Source organism: Dendropsophus ebraccatus, chromosome 7 (assembly GCF_027789765.1).
Source record: "Dendropsophus ebraccatus isolate aDenEbr1 chromosome 7, aDenEbr1.pat, whole genome shotgun sequence".
NCBI lineage: Eukaryota > Metazoa > Chordata > Amphibia > Anura > Hylidae > Dendropsophus > Dendropsophus ebraccatus.
In genome coordinates this window covers 40,541,463-40,567,333 of record NC_091460.1, presented here as the reverse complement: position 1 = coordinate 40,567,333, position 25,871 = coordinate 40,541,463, and the positions used below count along the sequence as shown (strand labels likewise).

Sequence of the window (25,871 nt, the reverse complement as noted above, 5' to 3'; positions counted from 1 at the left end):
CTGACATCAGTCTGGCCCCCAAGGGGTTAAGGGGGATGCAATACATCCTCCCTTAACCCCTTGGGGGCTAGACTGTAAGCAGTGATCTGTAAAGATGCTGCATACTGTAAGGAGCACAACACCGCTCACAATGATCGGTGTTGTGCTCCTGTTTGTGTGTTTCTCCCTTTTTGTTTTTCAGATATCGGTATCCTGTGGATTACGTCAGATTCCGTGGACTACGTCGATGACCAGCGGTTGTTTGGTGTTTTTTTTTAATAAAATGGTCAATGAGGGGTGTGGGGGTGTTTTTATTTGAATAAAAAAAATGTTTCACTTGTGTGTTGTCTTTATTTCTTTACTTTATAGACTTAGTAGTGGAAGCCGTCTAATAGACGGAATCCATTACTAAGTCGGGGCCTAGTGTTAGCCAGTATAAAATGGCTAACACTAACCCCCCATTATTACCCCAGTACCCAATGCCACCAGGGGTACTGGGAAGAGCCAGGTGCCAGTGGTCCCAGAGCGTCAAAATTGGCGCTCCTGGACCGGGCGGCAGCAGGCTGGTAAGATTTAGGCTGGGGAGGGCCTAAACCAATGGCTCTTCCCACCCTGGTGTTACCAGGCTGCTGTCGTTTGGTTTTTAACCCAGCTGGTTATAAAAATAGGGGGGACCCTATGCGTTTTTTTTTAAATAAATAAATAATTAAAAAAAACGCATAGGGTCCCCCCTATTTTTATAACCAGCCGGGTTAAAAACCAAACGAAAGCAGCCTGGTAACACCAGGGTGGGAAGAGCCATTGGTTTAGGCCTCCCCAGCCTAAATATTACCAGCCTGCTGCCGCCCGGTCCAGGAGCGCCAATTTTGACGCTCCGGGACCACTGGCACCCGGCTCTTCCCAGTACCCCTGGTGGCATTGGGTACTGGGGTAATAATGGGGGGTTAGTGTTAGCCATTTTATACCGGCTAACACTAGGCCCCGACTTAGTAATGGATTCCGTCTATTAGACGGCTTCCACTACTAAGTCTATAAAGTAAAGAAATAAAGACAAGACACAAGTGAAAATTTTATTCAAATAAAAACACCCTCACACCCCTCATTGACCATTTTATAAAAAAAAAAACACCAAACAACCGCCGGTCATCGACGTAGTCCACGGAATCCGACGTAATCCCCAGGATACCGATATCTGAAAAACAAAAAGGGAGAAACACACAAAAAACACACAAACAGGAGCACAACACCCATCATTGTGAGCGGTGTTGTGCTCCTTACAGTATGCAGCATCTTTACAGATCGATGCTTACAGTCTGGCCCCCAAGGGGTTAAGGGAGGATGTATTGCATCCCCCTTAACCCCTTGGGGCCAGACTGATGTCAGACTGCACCCATCCCAGCAAGGAAGGGGTTAAGTGACCCCCCTTCCTTGCTGGGAGGGGTGCAGTGCAGGGGAGGGGGTGGGGAGATCTGTATACTCACCACAATGTTGTCTCTTTGCTGGTCCGCAGCACAATGAAGTCACTGTACTGCGGACCCGCTAATTATACGTGCGCTCAGCCGATCAGCCAATCAGCTGAGCGCACATATAATTTAAAATGTTTCTTCTAATAATGCTATTGTGATAACATAATTAGAAGAAACATTTGATGTTTTCATTAAAGTAAAGTGATGATTAGTACAGAATGCTCTATTGCTGGCAATATGAATTAACGGCTTAATGGAGCTTCCTGTACTAATTAATATTTAATTAATAAAACACATTTTCGTTGTAACAAAATCAGTTTTGTTGTTCAATAATTTAATTTAAACGAATCCATCATTGTGCAATTAAATATATTGTCAAAAAATAAATATATATATAAATATACATTTATTTATATATATATATATTTATTTTAACAGTATATTTAATTGCACAATGATGGATTCGTTTAAATTAAATTATTGAACAACGAAAGGGAAGCGATTCCTGTAAACTGTGTTCTCTGCTTTCCCAGATGCATCCAGAGGTGTCTGCATCACTTTCTAAAGATTTTATTTTTTATTTTTAGTTGAACCAGATTTCCAACTAAATGACCGTATGTTTTCAGCCGCATGTCTATTTTTTCCCACGGCCGTAGTTTCAGCCGCCCATTTCCAGCCGCATAAAAAATACAGCCGCACAGATACATAGTGTGAACATAGCCTTAAGGTGTGTTGCCTGTTAACCTCCTGTGGTTTTATAGTAGCGTCAACTGGGTTCAAGTCTGGGGAATTAGGAGGCCAGGATGGTACTTGAAGTCTTGGTCATGATCTTTTAACCAATGTCAGACATTTCTAGCCATGAGTCTTGCTGGAAGATCCTATCTAGGGAAGACATTTGGCATGTATGGTTGAATGTGGTCAGCAAGGATGCATTCATACCTAGATCAGTGGAGATTGCCAACGCTCACCTCTCACATCAATGCCAGGTGGTGCTCCACAGTTTGCTTCTTGCTTGTTTCAAATGGCGCCATTCATCCTCTCACCATACACTGTCACCACATCAAGATATGAACATTTCACAAAATGCACAATTCAGAAATCCTGGCACCCTTGGCCTGAAAGCTAATAATAATAATCTCTTTCACCCCTTTTATCCTTGATGGCAACAAGGGATATATGTGCAGACAGCCAATGACCATTATATACCCACCAAGCCAGCTCACCTCCTGTGACTTCCTTCCTGAGGTCAGCTCTCCTAGAACACCATTCACACTAGGCAGGAGCACGTTGTTGTGGCTGAAATTGCAAACACACAAAAAACACAGAAAAATGCAACAGCTCACCACAGTGGCAAGATACAGACCCACTACAGACATGAAAATAGTTAAAAGCAGCCCCCCCCCAAATGCTAAAAAAAAAAATTCCACTGTTTGCAAATGGTAACCAAGAGCCTCATTATTTTTGTGGGAATTTTTTTTTAAGCAGTTGCTGCTTTTAACTATTTTCATGTCTGAAGTGGGTCTGTATCTTGACATTGCGGTGAGCTGTAGACAACAAAAGTAGTAAAGAACAGAGCAAGAAAAATAAAAGGTGAAATCCTGTTTCTATTTTTCTAGTAAAAGTAGTTGACATCAGTCTTACATAACATGAAAGCCTTATGTGTCCTGCCAATAGTTTTTTTTTTTATAAGATGTAGATTGCAACATTCCAAAAGGTGAAATTTTGCCTTGGTCATCAAGGCACCAAACACCCCTAGCTACCCAGGGTGAAAGAGCTGTGACTACTGTAAACCTGACCTGATTCCATGTTACTATATCATTGATTAATGTTACTATAGCTGTGTATATATATATATATATATATATATATATATATATATATATATATATATATATAAAAATATGCACGCACACACTTGCTCTAAATATTATACACTACTACAAACTAAAGAGTCATTACCCATGTCCACCGGCAGATGGCGCCCGCGTTCCTTTCCCAATGACAGCTGTACTTGTGAAAGCTCAGTGTTATCCAATGTAAGGAGGAAAAACCTTGCTTTGTTTGCAATCCCACCCTCTCTCTTCCAGTATCTATCTATCTGGCATACACATCCCCAGCCTGTCACTAGCCACATCAGAAGAGGAGCATGGCACTGAGGGGGCCACTTCTTCCTCCTCACATGGGCATCCTGTGCTTTGCCAGTCTTTCCCTGCTGGTCCAGCTGGTCCAGGGCACAGGCTGGGTGAACAGGAGGAGTACACTGGATCTACAGAGCAGAGTTGATGGAGATGGGGTTACTAAGGATGCTTATGCTTCAGCTGGTCGCTTTGGGAGGGCTACAAGCTCTGATCACATCTCACTGCTCAGCACCTCGTTTGTGCTCAAGGGGGATGCATCTCACAACCAAGCCATGGTGCACTGGACCGGGGAGAACAGCAGCGTGAGTCACTCCTGACATTGCTTATCTATTGGAATTAAGCTTACCTGTCACTTGTCAGTCCCTTTAACCCTCACTGGTACCATGGCATGGTTGCTGCCAATGAAACCTTTAAGTGCCCACTGGCATCTCCAAGCAGTGTCAGAGTTAGATGTCTGTGCACTTTCAGAGTACATCATTGTGCACTGCATAAGTTATAAGCCCTGGTACCTGTCAATGCATTACATGGGGCTAATGCCCAAGTCTTGAAGTCTATGTACTAATACTGTGTAATAATGAAATGTCCTGGCACTGCTTGAGTTCTATGTCATAGGTCCATGTTCTACTATTTAATGTCCTGGTCCATGTCTATGCACTGCTTGAGTTCTATGTCATAGGTCTATGGACTGCTACAATTCAATGTCCTGGCCCATGTCTAGGCACTGCTTGAGTTCTATGTCATAGGTCTATGGACTGCTACAATTCAATGTCCTGGCCCATGTCTAGGCACTGCTTGAGTTCTATGTCATAGGTCTATGGACTGCTACAATTCAATGTCCTGGCCCATGTCTAGGCACTGCTTGAGTTCTATGTCATAGGTCTATGGACTGCTACAATTCAATGTCCTGGCCCATGTCTAGGCACTGCTTGAGTTCTGTGTCATAGGTCCATGTTCTACTATTTAATGTCCTGGTCCATGTCTATGCACTGCTTGAGTTCTATGTCATAGGTCTATGGACTGCTACAATTCAATGTCCTGGCCCATGTCTAGGCACTGCTTGAGTTCTATGTCATAGGTCTATGGACTGCTACAATTCAATGTCCTGGTCCATGTCTAGGCACTGCTTGAGTTCTGTGTCATAGGTCCATGTTCTACTATTTAATGTCCTGGTCCATGTCTAGGCACTGCTTGAGTTCTATGTCATAGGTCTATGGACTGCTACAATTCAATGTCCTGGTCCATGTCTAGGCACTGCTTGAGTTCTGTGTCATAGGTCCATGTTCTACTATTTAATGTCCTGGTCCATGTCTGGGCACTGCTTGAGTTCTGTGTTATAAGTCTATGGACTGCTACAATTCAATGTCCTGGTCCATGTCTATGCACTGCTTGAGTTCTGTGTTATAAGTCTATGTACTACTATTTAATGTCCTGGTCCATGTAAATGCACTGCTTTGATTCATGTCTATGCATACTTGAGTTACATGTCCTAGGTCTATGTACTGCTAGAATTACACAGTAGAAGTCTATGCACTGCTTCAGTTTGGTGCCCTGTTATAGCTTTATGCACTGCCAGAGTTATATGCCCTGGTATATGTTTGTGCATAGCCAAAGTGAAATCCCCTGGCACATTTGTATGCATTATTGAGATGGATGCTATGGCACTGTAAACATATGCCCTGATACATGCATATTTAATATCCAAGTTAAATTCCTTACTACCAGGACTAGATGCCAAGCTTATAAATCTGCCAACCAATATATCTGAATTTATTGTGATTTTATTGTACATGCCAACACATATCTGCTTTCTTGTGCTTGTGCCCACTTTTAAGCATATTTAAAAAACATCACACTATGATGTCTATGAGTAAAACTCATTTACAGTTCCATGACTGGCCTGAGGGTAGTACCCATAATTGAGCTTACCAGTTTACATGCCCATCTTTTCTGCAATATCTTAGTGCCCACTGGCACTGCCTGAGTTTACCACCCACTTCCCTGAGATTGCAGTCATTGGTGCTGCTGCTGCTGTGAATTGTTGGCTGCCATTATGTGCCTGGGCTCTATCTGCCTATCAATCTGTGCTGTCACTTGTCAGACTTGATGTATGATCTTCTCCTTCCAGGAGGAGGATGCTGATGTGCTGCTGCTGGTCATTCCCTAGGGTCACCATTGTTTTATGATAGGCTATAAAGTACCATGAATACATGCTCCACTACCAGTTGTTGATACAAATGACTCCCTTGTTGTTTCCATTGTTATTGCATTTACTATTGTGGTTGTTACATTGTGTCTCTTCTGTATGGTGTATGTGTCATTAATCCATAGAGACCATGAGTGGTCCAACCTGATGGATGACCAACAGTAAGTGATTGGGATTGATGAATGGCTAATGTTGTCTGGTCCTGCTCTCTTGTATCCACTGATCTGATGTCAGGGATTAGGGGGTCTCAGTGCAACCTCAGCCGGGGGGAGTGCCCAATGAGCCAGGGGATACAGAACAAGCTGGAGCTGTATGCTGGGCACTCATTGGCAGGGCTGAGACTTGCTGGGCACTCACTGGCAGGGCTGAGACTTGCTGGGCACTCACTGGCAGGGCTGAGACTTGCTGGGCACTCACTGGCAGGGCTGAGACTTGCTGGGCACTTACTGGCAGGGCTGAGACTTGCTGGGCACTCCTTCAGGGATGTGCGTGTACTTAGGGACTTGTTGCAGTCCAGAGAAAGAGAACTACAAGTAACAGCAGGCATTGAGGATTGGAGATATGGAGACATTTATAACTATACAGTGATTTTTTTTTGTGCATTGAAATGTTTTTGCCTATTACAAGTTGTTTGGTTTGAGATGAATTTCCAAGGATTGTTACTCATGTCTAATGTCCAATATTCAGTTTCTTAGGAATGTAGATTATCTATCTCCTATCTATCTATCTATCTATCTATCTATCTATCTATCTATCTATCTCCTATCTATCTATCTATCTATCTATCTATCTATCTATCAATCAATCAATCACCTATCTGTCTATCTATCTGCTTTCACCTATCTATCTCCTATCTATCTATCTATCTATCTATCTATCTATCTATCTATCTGCTTTCTATCTATCCATCTATTTATCTATCTATCTATCTATCTGCTTTCTATCTATCTATCTATCTATCTATCTATCTATCTATCTATCTATCTCTTTATCTATCTCCTGTCAATCAGATCTATCTATCTCCTATCTACACACACATAATATATATATATATATATATATATATATATATATATATATATATATATATATACGCTACCTACAGATACCACCAGTGACATGACATAATGTATTACACTCAGTTGTACAATTGGATGAGTACAGGAAAGTAACAGGAGTCAATCAGATCAGCTCCCCCATCCCACTGGTGGTCTCTGGAGCTGCTGGGGTTGTACACTGGTGTCCCAACTGCTCAGTCTTTTTTTCCATTATAGAAACTTACAGGGCTTTCCAGGTTTAGAAAAACATGTCTGCTTTCTTCTAGAAACAGCGCCAGTCTAATACGTGTGTGGTATTACAGCTCAGATCTGTAAGAATAGAGATGAGATGTAATACTACGCTGAGTAAGGGACATAGGTGGCACTGTGTTTGTTTTGAAGAATTAAACAGCGGTGTAATATATTTTCTAATACTGGATAACCCCTTTAACCATAGAAGGCTTTTATTGGCAGTGATCCTTAACATGTGGTTCTCCAGCTGTTGTATTGGGACATGCTGGGAGTTGTAATGTCCCCACAGGTTGGGGATCACTATTCTGTGTTATGGTTAGCTTACCTTTGTAACCTCTACTGGTCCTGTTGTGTGTATGTGTGTGTGTGTTTCTCCAGCAATTATCAAGGATTAGAATAGAACTGCTTTCTTCCATAAACAGCTCCACTTTTGTCCTCGGTTTGTGTGGTATTGCAGCCCAGCGCTATTGAAATGAATGGAGCAGAGTTGTAATACCTCATACAACCAGAGTACAGGTGTGGCGCTGTTTTTGGAAGAAAGCATCTTTAATGTTTCACTTTACTCAACAATTTACATAAACCATAAATCATGTGCAAGAACTATATGGAAAGCAAATAAACCTACTGATGTTTAAGAAAGAATTGACTGATTCTCGACATACAACATGCTAATAACAATAGTAAGAATATCTAAATCTACTGTAAATAGCAATAATAAATATAATTATACGGTTAAATATTTCTAGCTGTAAGTAGGAGTAATGGAGAAGAGCTATAGCTGCCTACATTACCGATTTCAGCTTTGGGTTGTCCATCATTTATATTTCTGACTGTGCAATAATCTCTAATCCTTAACAATCTGATAATCTGGCCCTAGAAAGGAACAAATCTCTTATTAATTATTCATTGATCTGTTTAGTCTTGAAAAAGTTTTTTTTTTTCTTTTGTCCTGTAAAAGTTTGGCCGTCATCATAGTTTCACTCCAGACTTCTCTAGGGCATCAGAACACTGGAAAGAGGAGCGAATTTTTCAAGACTAAACAAATTGATGGCTGATTCATTAGATGCTGATCTGGCCAATGACTGTAGATTCGCCTATCGCTGTCTGGCAGCGATCAGGTCCTGCGGATCTAATAATATATTGCAGATAATGGTAGTAATATATACAGCATATGACTATAATTCTAGCAATGCAGAACAAAGTGTTCAGTCCAACATATTCTACTATTAGTTTTATAATGATACAAACAAGGCTATGTTCACACATATTATTTCCGTCTTTTTCAACCAAAACCAGGAGTGCGTTGAAAACACAGAAATTGTGCAAATCTTTCTATTATGATTTTCCCCTGTCACTTCCACTCCTGGTATTGGTTGAAAAAATACTGACCAAAAGACTGACGGAAATACTAAAAAAGGCGCAGATGGGGCAGATCGGCGTTAAAATATTTGCAAATGGTAATTTTGTGAATATTTTTTTCGCATCTGCCCCATCTGCGCCACCTTTGCCAGTGGGGCGGAGAGAGGGCATTATGGGGGTGCGGCAGCACGCAAAGGGGGCGTGGCCTTTGAGTGTGGCGCATTTATCATTTTTTTCCGCAGAAAAAAGATACTGAAACCTACGCCAGCTCTGAGCTGGCGTAAGTTTCATAATTTTCGCACGTATGGGCTCCTTGCAATCGGGATTTATGTAGAGACAGTGCGCCTTTACATAAATCCCCTGAGCTCTGGAGCTGCGGGGACATAAAAAACGCCAGACTTCATAAATGTCCCCCTATGTGTGAGCATAGCCCATTGGTCGAGAAGTAGGCTACAATGTCTTTCTGGACGTTTTTTGGATGGCCGTTATTTTGGCGCCTATTCTGCAAATTACGTCAGCTGCATTTTGGAACCAAAATAATGTATGTCTAAAAACCAGCCATAAAATCGCCAAAAAATATTGTGGGAACGTAGCTGTAGTGCGTTCCCTTATAATTTACTATTATTACTATTTGCAACAATATATACAGGGTGGTCCAAAACTATGTGGATTTGTGACGCTGGCTCAGTTGCCCCTAGCAGCCAATCAGATTCCACCTTTCATTTTCCAAAGAGTCTGTGAGATACAAAAGGTGGAATCTGATTGGTTGCTAGGGGCAACTGAGCCAGTTTCACTTTACACCATGTGTGATAATTTTCCCCTTTCATAACCCTATTACACATACTGTCCACCTACTTTTTTACCACCCGGTGCGTATATATATATATATATATATATATATATATATATATATATATATGGTATAAATATGATATATATATATATATATATATATATATATATATATATATATATATTTATCCGCCCATTAACTATACTTGGTGGCCTATATATAAGGTCAGCAACCTGTAGGCTGTATCCTCAGCAGAACTCTCACTCTCCTCTGTCCTTTTTATTAGATTACAGGACGTCTTTCTCCGTTACTAATCTGCAGTCTTATTACGAGGCGGTAACTTTAGCTCCTCGGTCACTGGACTTCTATAGTGCCATAGTAGTAACATGTATAATACATCAGGAGCTAATAGAAGGCAGCTTGTGCTAGAAGTTCACCAGACGTGGATTGCAGCCTGTTCTCTATTGCAGTTTAGAAGAAGGAGAAAAAAAAAATCAATTTTCTAAAATTAGAGCGGAGCCGTAATCTTGGTCCTGGAAGAATTGGTCATGTGACTCCCTCAATCATTAGCTTTGGGTCAACTTAATTAATGGCCACTTTATTCTGCCCGGGCTCTGTAGGCCGACAAAAGCGTGACTAGTGCAGGATGTCAAATGGCCTGAAACGTTGATTTAGCAGAAGTGCTCCTATCTGCATAATGCTTCTGACTGCTTCATCCTGCAGTATGGAGGAGGGGGTGTTTGCAAATTTAACCCTATGTTGGCTGGGAATAGTAAACAGGCTAATGTTATTCAGTGATTTTATTATTTATAGGAGAAAGTATTCAGGGACCCTCTATTACAATCAATGGTAAGTTGTTAATACTATATGAAAACAAACCAGCAATAAATATAGATGCTAAAGGGGCTAAGCTATAGTGTACGGTGGAGAATAGTAAAGCCTATGGGCCCCACTGTACAGTCTACATCTTATTTGTGCATTATGATGTACTACTGCAACTCAGGTCAGTATTATGATGATCTGCAGCAACTCAGGTGAGTATTATGATGATTTGCAGCAACTGATGTCAGTATTATGATAGTCTGCAGCAACTCAGGTAAGTATTATGATAGTCTGCAGCAACTAAGGTCAGTATTATGATAGTCTGCAGCAACTCAGGTAAGTATTATGATGATCTGAAACAACTCAGGTGAGTATTATGATGATTTGCAGCAACTGATATCAGTATTATGATAGTCTGCAGCAACTAAGGTCAGTATTATGATAGTCTGCAGCAACTGAGGTCAGTATTATGATGGTCTGCAGCAACTGAGGTCAGTATTATGATGGTCTGCAGCAACTGAGGTGAGTATTATGATGGTCTGCAGCAACTGATATCAGTATTATGATAGTCTGCAGCAACTAAGGTCAGTATTATGATAGTCTCCCTGCCCGTGTCTAGTCATTGCTCTCTGTCCGATACTGGCCTCTCTGCCTGTCAATCATCCCTCCGAGCACGCTTGTATAGGCCCTCCCCACTCTTCACCAACAGATAATGTCAGTAGAGATAGGGTCGGGTGTGATGGAATTTTAGTGCCTGACCCCTTTGTTCTTGGAGGGATAAGCTGGCCCGAGAGCAGTCTGGCTGTGGCTTACCCCTCCTCTCTCAATGGAGAACACAGGACCATTCATGTGTATGGAGAGGATGGGAGAGAAAACTGTCAGTCAATTATTCGGCCAACAATTATTAAAGGTGTAACGGCTCCTTTTTCTCTTGTTTGCTTACCTATATCATATCTAAACGTTTCAGATAACAAAATCTTCAAAATAGTGAAAGACATCAAGCGTTTATTAAAAAATTTGTTGAATTTTGAAATGTAAATGACCTTTGAAACCCCATAAGATCATTTGCAGAACAGAATGCAGAAGTCATCTATATAACGTACAGGTCATGCCCTTTTATTTAGGATTTCATGGAAATGGGGGCAAGATTACAACCATCTAGAAAAAGAGAACCTGCTAGAATCCATCTAGTGAGCGCCCGTGAGTCAGGAGGAGCCATAATTAAGATTAAGAACTGGTGTCAGCCGAGAGCGCAGCTCCGTGACCCCACGACGGCTCGCTGCTGTATTAAGTCTCTTTGTGTGTATTATGTAATTATTTCTACATTATCATGTGGACCTCTCTTTCTGTCTCCATTACATGTAGCCTGGGGTTACATGTGGAGATTTACACTGTGATCACAGCGTCCGCTTATAGAAAGTATTACACTGTATACATAGGCAAACCAGTCAGTATATTGTATCATGGAAGAAACAAGTGTGATTGGTACGCTAGGGAAATGGGAAGTAGTAGGATAAATAGCTTAATTTGATACTCTTAATCGGGTAAAGCTGCCTAAAGGTATGCCCTAACGGCAGCATAGGAAAACAGCTTAAGGCCTGGTTCACACTATGTATTTTTTAAATTAAACAGGTTTCAGAAAAATATATAGATTTGTAATTTACTTTTATACTTTTATTTAAAATTCTTAAGTCTTCCCATACTTATCAGCTGCTGTATGTCATGCAGGAAGTTTTCTTTGCAGTCTGACACAGTGCTCTCTGCTGACATCTCTGGCCGAAACAGGAACTGTCCAGAGCAGGAAAGGTTTTCTATGGGGATTTGGACAGTTCCTGTTTCGAACAGAGGTGGCAGCAGAGAGCACTGTGTCAGACTGGAAAGAAAACACAATTTCCTGCAGGACATGCAGCCGCTGATAAGTACTAGAAGACTGGAGTTTTTTAAATAGAAGTAAATTACAATTAATATAACTTTCTGAAACCAGTTGATTTGAAAGAAAAAGATTTTCGCTGGACAACCCCTTTAAAGTGTCCCTGTCAGTTAAAAAAAGAACAAAACCTTTTGATGTCTGGGTAATCAACCCCCCCCCCCCCCCCCCCCCCACTGATCGCCACTTTCATGGGGGTCTTAACACTTGGACCCCAACTGATCAAAACATTTTACATGTCTCTCATGACAAGTCTCACGACAAGTAAAGTATCCCTTTAATTTCCTATGTTTTGAAAACGACAACACAGAATTTTTCGAATTTTTATGACTTTATCCCAGTGAAATCAATAGGAGCTTAAAAATGATCATCAAAATAGGCATAAAAATCTGTGAAAAATTAGTGTTGTGAACGTGCACCAAGACTTCCTGTTTTTAGTAGATAACCATTTGCATACAAGTATTATCCTATAGTCCAGTCTGCTATGCAAGGTACTGCCTCTCCCTACGACACAGGCTGGTTTAGGTCCCTCCTACTGTAGGAATATGAACAAGAAAACCTGCTGCTTCAGGATATAAAACAAACTGCAAAGCGCGAGAACAGGGAAGATCATAAATATTATGCGGCGGTGTAGAAAGAAAGAGGCCTGTGGAGACAGGCTTTAATATTTTATCGGCTAAAGTCTTCATGTCAATAACTGGGTAGCGGCTGGTGTCAGCTTTCTGCAGAGACTCCAGTAACTGCGTAGCCATAAAGGTACACATGGGACAGCTTTATATTTCCATTGTAGCAAATAAATCTCCGCATGCAGCAAAGGGGCCAAAGCCTTGATGATTAATTATTCACACCTAGCCTGGGAATAACACGTCCGGTGTGTAACAGTCTCCCTCATTCTGATATTAAAGAGGTTGTCCCATGATTTATTATACTACTTTGTTAGATCAAAATATAATTGATATTGTATAAAAAAAGGCTTTTGTTGCGTACTTGTTACAGCGCCCCCTGGTGCTCTTTTGAGTGGGCATTGGTTATTTTGCTAAGAAGTCCTCCCACTATTGGGTATGCCCACTGACTAGGAGTACTGTGCACCTTAGGGTCCTATTACATGAAGCGATTATCAGCTGTGCTTATCCGATTAGCGGCCGTTCCGGCTGATAATCGTTTCATGTAATAGCGCATGCAGAATGACAGCAATCACCAAACATGCATGATGTCGGCTGATCGTTGCCTTTATGCATGAACCAATATTTTAAAAAGTCCAAGGATATGGGACTTAGCTACTGAGCATGTGTGACCACCAGTACCAGACACATTAGGTGGACATTCTGAGAGCGCTTGATTGAGGTAGTTCCTGGTGGCTTTGTGTTAGGTCTCCCTATAGCCAAACAGGAGGAGATCTATCAGTCAAGTCTGGTGGGAGGAAGAGATGCTGCCTGGGGCTATCCTCAGGACTCCTGGTTCAGGCAGCATAAAAATGATCTTTATTTAGATATTTAAAAATGACTTTCCCTAAGCCCTTTTAAGAGAGTATCCAGAATAAGAAAAAACACAGCTACTTATTTCCAAAAAAAAAACAAAAAAAAAAAACAGCACCACCCCTGTCCTCAGGTTATGTGTGGTATTGCAATTTAGCTCCATTCAGTTGAATGGAAGTGAGCTGCAAAACCCACACCTAAACTGAGAACAGGAGAGGTGCTGTTTTTGGAAGAGGAATAACCACACTGAAAAGAAACTATTAGCATTGTAATGTATTGTGTTTTATGTGATGCACTGTACTCATCTATCAGTTGTTGGTGTCCAGGGCTTTGAAGGTCAATGATCTTGCGTTGGCCATGATTAATGAGCGACAGCAGTCCTGCTATGTCCTACATGATGATCCTTCATCCTCTTCCACTCGGGGCGGTGCCATCATCATTATACTTGCTCATAGTGTCATTGGTGTGGTCTCATAGATCTTTGTCAGTAACACCACAGCATTGCCCTGTTCCTGTAATCAGGGACTACATCATGAGTTGTAACCTTGTTTCTCTAGCCTTGTGCACAGTGGCACGGATCGCTTCCTTTATGTTCTCATTACCGGCTGTCTAAATGTTTATTACCATAACTCTTCCTATTTTATGTTGTGCCATAAGGCGGCATGCTGTACTTTGGATACAACCCATTATAGTATATGTCCTCACAAGCTTATTAAAGAAGAACATACAAGATCCTTAAGATGTAGACTTATGAGGATACCCCGGGCATGTATGATTATCAATACTACAGATTTTCTGTGCACATTTTGCCTAAAAAGTCGAGTATATAATGACCCAAATATTCTGTATGAACTGAGCCTTAAAGTCACCCTGTGATCACTTATCATCTTTCTTATGAATACTTCCAGTTAATAGAGTTGTCCCGAATTAGAAAAATGTGGCTGCTGTCTTTCAGAAACAGTGCCACATTCCTCTATGGGTTGTGCCTGGTACTGCAACTCAGCGTGGTTAAAGTGGTACACCAGCGAAAATCTTTTTCTGTCAAATCAACTGGTTTCAGAAAGTTATATAGGTTTGTAATTTACCTCTATTTAAAAATCTAATTTCTTCTCATACTTATCAGCTGCTGTATGTCCTGCAGGAAGTGGTGTATTCTTTTATTCTGACACAGTGCTCTCTGCTGCCACCCCTGTCTAAGATAAGAACTGTCCAGAACAGTAGGAAATCCCCATAGAAAACCGACAGTTCCTGTCTCGGACAGAGATGGCAGCAGAGAGCAGTGTGTCAGACTGAAAAGTAAACAAACACCACTTCCTGCAGCTGATAAGTACTGGAAGACGTAAGATTTTTAAATAGAAGTAAATTACAAATCTATATAACTTTCTGAAACCAGTTGACTTGAACGAAAATTGGAATAAGGTGCAATACCAGACATAACCCATGTGTGGCACTGTTATTAGAAGAAAATAGCCATGTTTTTCTACTACCAGTTATATATACTACTAAATACTTCTACTACTAATAATATATCCATTTCTTGGAAAGCTGATGACAGGTAATACGGTCACGGTTGTGGTTGAGGTTTGAGGTTGTCACTCCACTGTCCCAGACCACTGAACTGCACTTCCCCTATCTCCATACTGGAGCATGGCCTATTGGAGCGTTGCATTAGGTTGGTATATTCGGGGATCTAAAAAAAAAAAGCGAGTGACAACTTTTGGAGAAAAACGAGGTTGTAGAGAAAACGGATTAGCAGTTTGTCTGCTCAAATGACCTTTGTGAGAAGACAGATGGGTCCTTAGTCCCATTCTGCTATTGATTTTTTTGTCTGTACCTTGAATAATCCTCCTCCGGTCTGATACATAAGGCGAGTTGATGTAAATGGCTAATATTCCTGCCTGTGCTCCAGTTCTCATCCTATAGCAGGGGTAGGGAGCTTTGGCTCTCCAGTTGTTGCAAAACTACAACCCCCATCATGCCTGGACAGCCAAAGCTAAAGCTTTGGCTGTCCAGGCATGATGGGAGTTGTAGTTTTGCAACAGCTGGAGAGCCAAGGTTCCCTACCCTTGGCCTATAGGAACCCATTCACCTGCTGCAGATTTGTCACATATCATATGTATGTGGATGAGTATGGTGGAAAACTACGATTGTATATACTGCACCATTCATATGTATAGACCCTATCATTAGCTGCCATGTGTGAACATCCCCTAAAGCCCAGTGATCAGTATTAGGTGAAGTCTGCAGCAGAGCAGGTGTCTATTCCCCATGTTAATTCTGGAGTTTAGGAAAATAAACATCCCGGGTTAAAGGTCTCCGGCACTAAAAACACTGAGGGTCCTGGGAAAAATGTGGATGCTTGGGAATCTGGCGTACAGTGAAGCTGTGATGTAATTATAGCTGTATAATGGTTTCCGGCAGTGGTTAAGCAGTTAAACCCTCCTCACTACCCTCAGTAACATCTTCCGGGTCTTGTGTATAGGGTAATTGTCTGCATGTGTGCTGAGTTATGCTGCGTTTACACAAAGCGGTCATTCGCCCATTTGATCGTTTAACGATTTTGAAGCAACGATTTGGTTTTTATAACGATCAGTGTTTAGAGGAATAAATCGTTAGAAAAATCGTTAGAAAATTCGTAAGAAAAATTGTGATCGTTTTTAAGATCGCTTAAGCCCATCTTTTACATAGGGTGAATCTTTGAAAGACTGTTTACCCTAAGCGTTCTGTGAATTTTTAGCGAACGACGATTTGAGAACATGTTGAAAGATCAAAATGAACGATTTTGATCGTTTGCTGTGTTTACACGGAACGATTATCGCTCAAATGCGATCGTTATTGTGAAAATTCGAACGATAATCGATTTATCAAACATGGTGTAAAGTGAAACTGGCTCAGTTGCCCCTCGCAACCAATCAGATTCCACCTTTCATTTTCCAAAGAGTCTTTGGAAAATGAAAGGTGGAATCTGATTGGTTGCTAGGGGCAACTGAGCCAGTTTTACTTTACACCATGTTTTATAAACCTCCCCCATTATGGCTATGTAATTTTTCGAAAATATTTTTGGGCAGCTAAAAAAACGATGTTGTGTGAACATAGCCTATCTGTGCCTTATAGTTTCCACTGAAATAGTTATACAGCTTTCGTCCATGGAAGCAGCCTAATAATCTACACCAAAATCTTTGTTTTCCAGTGGTGGACGTGGATTTTGGTGTTCATTTTGGTGTTGATTTCACTGATTGCATTGTAGTATAGTGTAATAAAATAACAAAATATTATTTCCCTGTTCTTATAGCAGTGGACTTGTCCCTGTTTGCTTATATGAATTCCATTGCTGTAAGTATTAGGCCTCCTGCACACATCTGTGGCCATTATTATGGTCAGGAAACAATGATCTGGAGGCTTCCGGAAACCATCAGTATTTCCTGGGTGTAAAAACTGAAAAAAAAAGCTATACTCACCTGCTGCAGGCTGTAACTGTGACCTACTGCGGCTTCTACTCTGCAAGTACATGATGTCACTCATGCCACGGCGCTGGGGGGGGGAGAGAGTGGCCTCTTGTGGCCGAAGGTATAATGCTACCTCCGGCCACAAGAGTGATTGATAGCCTAAGGGGCCAATGGCCACTCACCTTGTAAAACACATTGCCGCATTTAACTTTATGTGCTCCTAATTAGGCTCTCATACAGTTAAAGGGGTTATCCAGTGCTACAAAAACATGGCCACTGTCTTCCAGAGACAGCACCACTTTTGTCGCCAGTTTGGATGGGTTTTTGCAACTTAGTTCCATTGAAGTGAATGGAGCTTAACTGCAAACCGCACCTGACCAGTTTTCATATCGCTGGATATCCCCTTTAAAGGGCCAGGCACAGCACTTGTTTAAGTGCTGGTGTTGGCCTGGTCTGGCACACAAAGCATCCGGAATTTCGGCCAGCTTCTGATTTGGTGCATCAGGAGCTGTCTGGAATTTTGGATGCTCTTATACGGTTCTATGGAGCAACCGTGCAGGAATTCTGGATACAAATAGGACATTCTATAATAGGACGTTCTATAATGTCTGGACCTATTTTCCGGCATAGACACCCTTCATGTAATATCCTGAAGGGTATCTGTCCCCACAACACCCTACGGCCAGGAAATCTATTTCCTGATAAGAAATCCGGATATATTTTACTGACGTGTGCACGGGGCCTTAGGCTGGACTCAGAATTAGACCAAAGACTAAAATGCCAACATTGGCGTGGGGTCTATGTTCGACATTCCCCCCCCAGATAGGTTTCTATAGGGAGGTTAAAAACTCCAGAAAAAATGTTATGTCTATATACATATTGGTATTTTGTCCCCTGTTCCTCATTAGAAAACTTGGAATCACATGGTAAACTATCACATGACTCATACCAAAAAAAACCCACATTGGATAAAAATGCCTATAGTTCCATAATAGCTATAGCTATGTACAAAACGGATGTGTAAGGCAGGGTTCAGATGATGCTTTTTTTTCCCATCTAAAAAAACTGTTGCGGATCGGCTGCCGCACAGGTGCAAGCGCTATTATATTATATGATCATTAATGGATTGAACCAGATCTACATGGAATATCTCGGCGGCTTCTATTTGTGGCGCTCCGCTAATAATAGAAGGCAGGATTTTTCCCCCCTCCCCTGGTTCAGTAGTCTTCTATTTCTAGATGCAGGTAATTATAATCCATAGCTGCCAGCTGCAATCGGGAAATTACATGGAGCTGAATGAGGCCGGCCCTTATCATCATAAACTAGTGACTTATTATCCTATTTATGTAAATGCCTGACGCTCAGCTATACAGACACTTATAGGTATTCAGATGCATGACCTTGAAGATCAGGATTGGAGGGAAGCGAGATGAGTGCTCTATCAAACAACCCCCCCATATCTCAGCTTCAGGGAGAAAGATGCTCTCACATCTGGATGATGGGGGAAGAGAACTGAGAGTGTATGTATACTCTGTTGAGCTCAGCATACATGTATACAGGAGGTTGGTGGAGATTTGTAATACATATCAGCCCGCTTTAGGTTTCATGGGGCTGTATCCAAATGTATTACAGATGAGTATCTGTGTGTATGGGAGCCGTCATGCCGTCATGTCATGCAGTCCATGGGCCTCCATATGAAAATAAATGTGGCATGCTTCACCGAACTCCAATTTTCCCCCATAGAAATCAATGAAAACTGAAAAAAATTTGCTCAGTGTATCAAGATTGTATGGGAACTGTATGACTGCCATATTTCATCTTAACCTCAGGTGCATCGATGGAGAAAAATGGAAAAGTAGTAGTTTTCGCTTTCTGATTTTATTCTGTGCAGAGCTCAAAGCAAAACCCATAATGAACACAGCAGAATACATATGATATCTGTACAGAACGCCGCGTCAGACATACAGAGACAAATACTGAAGCAAATGGAATCTCAGTGGGACAGTAGGGGGCAGTTTCCATGCTGAGCTCCTATGGTCGCATTGCCATCCTACAGTCACTTCCATGTTTGCAATTATTAGATGTACAAATCAGATCAAACTAAATCACGAAATATAAACTATGACGGTTCCTAAAATGCCACTTATTGGAGTTAACTTCCCTTCTATTCAATATTTGAGCCTTAAAGTGTCACTGTCGTGAATTTTTTTTTTGCAGAAATCAATAGTCCAGGCGATTTTAAGAAACTTTGTAATTGGGTTTATTATCCGAAAAATGCATTTTTATCATGAAAAAGCAGTTTGAAGCTCTCCCCCCTGTCTTCATTGTTCTCCTATAGAGAGAGCTAAAGAAAAGACCAAAACAGGACAACAAAGAGTTAATCTACAAATCCCTCACGGGATATCTCCTGTGACAGTCACCAGTGACCTGTCTGAGCTCAGATTACAGCTGTCACCCAGCTCCGTGCCTGTAATCCTCTGTTATCTGCTTTCTGCTGCCGGCTAACTCCCTCCTTCCTCCTCCCCCCTCCCCTCTCCCTAGAACAGACAGGGGACGTCTCCTGCAACAAGTCACAATTTTCAGATTTTTCAGAGTGGATGAAAAAGAGGAAGGAGGGGGGGACCTGGGAAAAGGCTTTTTACATGCAGATAATGGCAGATTTGGCTAATAAACCCAATTACAAAGTTTCTTAAAATCGCCTGGACTATTGATTTCTGCAAAAAAAAAAAAAAAAAAAAAAAAATACGACAGTGACTCTTTAAAGAGGTTACCCAGGATTAGAAAACATAGCAGCAGTGCCACTCTTGTCCTCAGTTTGGGTTTTGAGGCTTAGTTCTATTGAAGTGAATGGAGCTGAATTGTAATACCACACACAACCTGAGGGCAGGGGTGGTGCTGTTTTTCCAAGATAGCTAGCTGTGTGCTGTTTTTTTTTTTTTTAATTTTAAATAACCTCTTTAGTCTATGCTCCCATAACGTCTTTATAGGGGGAAAAAACAGCTGTTTTTTCATGATGCTGGTTTTTAATAATGATCATGCTCGTTATTAGCAGCTGTCATGATGAAAAAACGGCCGTTATTTTACTTGTCTACATAACCTCAAAGAGATTAGGAAGACAGCAGCTGCTGATGAAAACAGCTGGACACCCCTTCCTTAGGTTGTGTGTAGTATTACAACTCAGCTTATTTCACTTTAATGAAGCTGACTTGTAATTCCATCCACACACTTAAGACAAAAGTGGCGCTGTTTCTGGAAGAAAGCAGCTATTGTATTTATTTTTTTAAATCCTAAATAACTGGGGATTATATTAAAAACCTTTTAAGGGTACCTTCAGTAGGTGGCACTGTAGAGCAAGTTACTTTCCTTCTTATTGGCATACATTTTCCCATTGGGCATTGCAATGTCACATATTATAAAAATCTCATGTCTAATACTTATCAGCTGCTGTAAGTTCTGCAGGATGTGGTGTGTTCTTTCCAGTCTGACACAGGTCTCACTGCTGCCTCCTCTGTCCTTGACAGGAACTGTCCAGAGCAGTAGCAAATCCTCATAGGAAACCTCTCCTGACACGGACAGAGAGAGCACTGTGACAGACTGGAAAGATTACACCACTTTCTGCAGGACATACAGCAGCTGATACGTACTGGAAGACAAGATTTTTAGATAGAAGTAATTTATAAATCTATATGACCAGTTACAGAGCCATACATACTCTGTGTTCTGCTATATACTATATGGTGCCCTCCACTAGAAGCAAGGTATGGGTGCCATTATGGCTCTGTACGACACAGACCTATAATAGGACAGCATGGTAAAATCTGTAAGCTTCCTAATATCTACATTGCTGAATTCTACTAGAGAAGACCCCGTATAACATTTTAACTGGAAGGTCTTCTGCAGTAACCATAGCCCCCAGTTATCATGGAAAAACTGTACATAACATTGCCTGGGGCATATGCACCTATTTCTGGCTGGTGCCCTACTGCTAGTATTGTAGTCTAGTCTTCCAGCAGAGAAGGATGAGCTGTTTCTGCTGTCAGAAGGAGAATCTCAGGATAATCCCATTACCAGAATAAAAGTGGCTGTCTATAATTGTTGTTACATGTATGCAGAATGCTGACATCAGGACTGAACTCACGGGGGAAATTGACTTGACAGCTTGAATGCAAATAAAGACGGAGGAAAAAAAACTCACGCTGCAATTCTTGTAAATTCTCTTGTGCTTCAATAAAGGGCATTTGTAAATTTATGACTGTGAAATACATCCGCAGAGGCTTAGAATGGCCAGGGCAGGAACATTACGCCTTAACCCTTTCAGGACTTTACAAAAAGGACCTTCTAAAAAAAAAAAGGCTATTGTTACCTATATGGTGGGCCTTTGTTACGTTCTCTGAGGTCACGGAGCTTGTCAGAATATCCTATATAATACACTGTTGCCTGGGAAAAATCCTGGGACAATAGCACAAAAGGATAAATATAAAGGTATGTCTGTGACCAAAATATATAAAGCATGAGTGAGCCTGGGCCAGGAAATAAAGGGTTAGGTAAACAGCTGGGAGGATTGTGTTCCCTGTAAGAATATAGTAATTAGCAATGAGCATAACTGGAGTCTGATCATTCGGCATTTGATCACCAGGGAAGCTGGATGCAGTCCTAGGGAGTCCTGGAAAACATGGATACAGCTTATGGCTCATTAGAGTGCTTATAATTAAAGGGCCAGACTCAGCAGCCAATGGCAAGGTAGGCTCCAGTGGCGTAGCTACCATAGAGGCAGGGTAGGCAGTTGCTATGGGGCCCGTGTAGGAGGGGGGCCCAGGGTAGAGGGTAAGAGTGTGTTTCCTTTTATGTACCACTTATGTACTGCAGTGTGTAAGTGACCCAATGTTTACTTACATGCTGCAACAAAAAAAGGATTAACAAGCAGAAGACAGAGATCTCTGCTTCACTGCACTGATAACCTCTGATCTCTGTTCTCCAGCTGGCAATCAAGTAGGAAAAGAAAATATGCAGAGGTCTTGCAGAGGTCAGGGGTTATCAGTGCACCAGCAGTAAAGCATATATATATCTGCGCAGTGCTTTAAGTTGAGCCTAGGGAAGGGGGGCCCTGTGAAACCTAGCTAAACCCCAGGTAGGCCCCCTAGTAGCGGCGGGCCCTGGCACTTGCTTGGATTCTGCTGACACAGACCTTGAGAAGTTAACTACTTCCTCTTGCACTGAGGTCACCATTCAACTAGATGTTACTGTATAAAATGTTCCATTTTAAAAAAAAATCTTTCTTTCCAAGCAGCCAATTTCATTGTTTACTGCTGAACCTAAATAGGAGGGGGAGCTAGCTACTTCCTCCTGCACAGGTCACTGGTGAGCTAACATTCAGAGTATAGTTATTTTTTTTACCTTTCCTTGCAATTTATTAATAATCTAGGCTGCAAGTGACATTGATTTTTTTAGGGGGAGGAGAAGTTAGCTACTTCCTATGACACAAAAGAAACAATTGACCTAGACTTGAATTGTATAATTTACTCTTTTATAACCATTTTTTCGCCCAAGCAGTTGAATCCTGGGCTGCCAGTTACATTTTCTTTTAATCCAAATAGGAGAAGTTGGCTATTTCCTTTGGCACAGAGGTCACATTTACACGCCATGATTATTGGCCATGTTGAGAGACAAATGACTATGATAGCAGCGATCTGCTGCCGTTGCTCCGTGGAATAGGAGCGGCGGAAGCAGACCGCTGCTACCTCTAGCGATCACCCGGGCAGCCCCCGCAGCTCCCTGTGCCCCCCCCCATACTTACCTGCTTGCTGCCGCCTTGCGTAATAGCGGCGGCAGCAAGAGGGAACAATGAGCATTTGCTCCTCTCAGTGGACCCGTGTAATATGGGCCTAAACGGCCCAGTATAAAGAGTCATTTTTTTTCTTACTATACTTTCAAAGCATTTAAAGCTCCAGTTTTCAGTGAACCCAGATTAGAGAAGTTAGCTACTTCTTCAAACACTGAGGCCATATTTCCTATCATATTTCTTAGTATCAAAGAAAATTTTATGCTGAGTGTCTGAACTGAGAACCGTGAGAACTGAGTGTCTGAATATAAGTCAATATGGCATAATTGCAATACCAGCCCTTGGACAATAGACAAAATGATCTGTTTCTCTTGGACAATAAAGGCTGACAAAAAAAAATATGCACAAAAACATTGCCTTTTGAAAAAACAAAACAAAAAAAACTAAACAAAAAAAAACATTCTCCCACTTTCTGCATAAAAATCTGGTGGGCAGGGGTTATAAAATTAAGGGGCACATTTATAGTTAGGCGCAGTGTACTTTTGCAATTTCTTTGCACAATTTTTTGGCTGACAAAACACGGCCAAAAAAAAAAGATGTTAGGGTAGTAGTGGTGTACTGCTGCACAACTTTTTTGCACCAAAATTAAAAAATAACACATGGTTAATCTAGCTAATAAATGAGCTAACATGAAACCACGCCACCTTTGAGGAAAAAAACAAATTAAAAAGGCGCAGCCGGTGTAATCTGCTCAGAAATAGCGCAAATGTCTTGATAAATGTTGCTTAAAATTTTATGCTGTGCTCAAAAACACCAAATTAGCCAAAAAAATCTAAATCTAATGATGTTCTATTTATGGTTATGGCGTAGTGTCCAACTATCAATAAGTAAATAACAAAAACTATGGAAAAAAACAAACAAAAAATAAATATAAATGTTAGGCCTCACATCATTATTTTCTTAAACCTTCTGTGTTACGAATATCTTCTTCTGGAAACCATATTGCAGTATTATTTTTGTCGACCTGAGGCAGATGGATTAAATATCCCGGACTTCTTACATGTTTACCATTTGCCAATTTCTCAAACACATTCTGACATGACAGCCCGGTTAATCTGATTTCCCAACCCAAACAGGTCAAACTGTGACTGACCAGAGCAATGTATTCAGACACAGAGAATCAGATTATATGTGCAACATGATCTGTCCACGTTGCGGTTGTATAAACCTGAGCCCAGATGCATAGATTAACCCCTTGTACAACGCCGGCAGTGTCACCTATAGCGTCACCTATTTATTTATTTTACCCATTCCAATGTCAGCAGTTTAAAAAACGATAATAAAAATGGGTGGAATTTTTCAAGTTGGTTTTCTGGTGTATAAAATAATAGATGTCATTATGATAAAATCCCTCCATTGATTTTGTATTCATAGATAGACTATTTGTACCCATCTATTATCTTTAGATACATTTTATCTCTTTAGAGCTGGCCAAAAACATAAACAACTATAAAACAAATGAACAATGCAGTAATACCGAAATAGCCCATACACATTCTATATAAAAGTCTCTATGGCCCCCTATAGTAATTATCTTGCACGTTCTATTGCAATAGTTGCCATACAACATTACTTAGCCAACCAGAGACATCTATATTAGAGATGAGCGAAGCGGGTTCGGGTTAGAGTCGATCCGAACCCGAACGTTAGGCATTTGATTAGCTGCAGAACTTGGCTAAAGCTCTAAGGTTGTCTGGAAAACATGGATACAGCCAATGACTATATCCATGATTTCCACATAGTCTTAGGGCTTTATCCAACTTCAGCAGCCACCGCTAATCAAATACCGAAACTTCGGGTTCGGATCGACTTGAGCATTCTCGAGGTTCGCTCATCTCTAATCTATATGTAGTCAGCACAGACCAAAACAGCCTCTTATTGGATAATATACATAATATAATCTATAAATGTCTGGTGGATCCATCTATCTGGAGAATGGTGGCCTGATGACCTCCATTGCATCTGGTAAGGTGGTGGCCACATCAAGGAGGACTTAATGCCTCTTAGCTGTTATCTATAGATTTATTGCTACGTTTGAAAGGTCTGGGGAGAAGAAATTTCTGCACAACTTCTCACTGAGGACCAACACTATCCTCATCTGGGTCCCTTCTATTGAACAGCTTCTCTGTGGACATATTTTTTTTTTATTATGGCTTTGGGCAGGGTAAAAATACAAAATAAATCATACTCACCTCCCCCTAATTTTCTGCAACTCGTGGTCTGGAATCATGAGTCCCAGCTCACCATCACTGCCTCCTGCTTACAAAACAGGGCGTCTCAGCCAATCCCCTAGCTGCAACAATATCTCAGTCAGTGATTGTTTGATTGGGCAGTTCCTGCTGAGATGTCTCCTCTTGGAAGCAGGAGGAAGCGGTGATGAAGTTGTACCAGTTGACCAGACTGGGAGCTATGGGAGATAGGAGGAGGTAGGTATAACTTTTTTTTTTTTTAGTTTAAAACATTTTATGTTTCTAGATCGCTCCAAGATAGCTGCATTGTCCATCCCCCCTTGGGTGAGGAAGGTCTGGTAATTAGGAGTCAAATAAAACGACATGGCATCTAGACGGCTGGAAGAGTAAAGTTGCATTCACACGTTCCGTGTTTTACGCAGAACACGGACGTGGAATGCCTGTAACAGAGCCCCTCCACATGGGGCAGCATCTCTAATGTCATGCTGCGAGCAGGGGGAACTGTATGGATATGCGCCGCACTTTAATGATTGGGGGGGGGGGGGTCTATAATACATAATACTGGTGTTTTCTAATGTGGCAGTGGGATTCTTGGGTCCCATTATGACCTAGGTGCTACTGCTATCTTAACACCCCTATTCAACCAATAGGGAAACAGATGAGGAACACAAAAATATAATTTCTTTTTAACATGAAATGACCCAGAGACCTTTATTTAGAATGTAATTCTTGATTTTCTGTATAAATACATTCTAACTATATATTACAAATTACCCGAGCCAAGCCTGGCTTCTATGCCGTCCCACCATAGCCGCAGGGGTCTCTAGTTCACCTGTGTAATTTTCTGCAATACTCATTTCCCTTGCCTGGAACATATTGGCGAGATTATGTGCCAGACACTCTGATTACAGCTATCAATACATTAATAAGTTTCATAAGATGGAGG

At 41.3% G+C, this 25,871-nt stretch overlaps 1 protein-coding gene across 1 annotated transcript in view; it reads left to right on the top strand.

The window, feature by feature from the left end:
* The first annotated feature begins 3,532 nt into the window (after window positions 1-3,532).
* Window positions 3,533-25,871, top strand: part of SORCS2 (sortilin related VPS10 domain containing receptor 2) — a 647,363-nt gene continuing 625,024 nt past the window's right edge. The window contains 1 exon segment of the mRNA XM_069977381.1: window positions 3,533-3,885. Coding sequence (XP_069833482.1) covers window positions 3,592-3,885 — 294 coding nt within the window. The 5' untranslated portion in view covers window positions 3,533-3,591.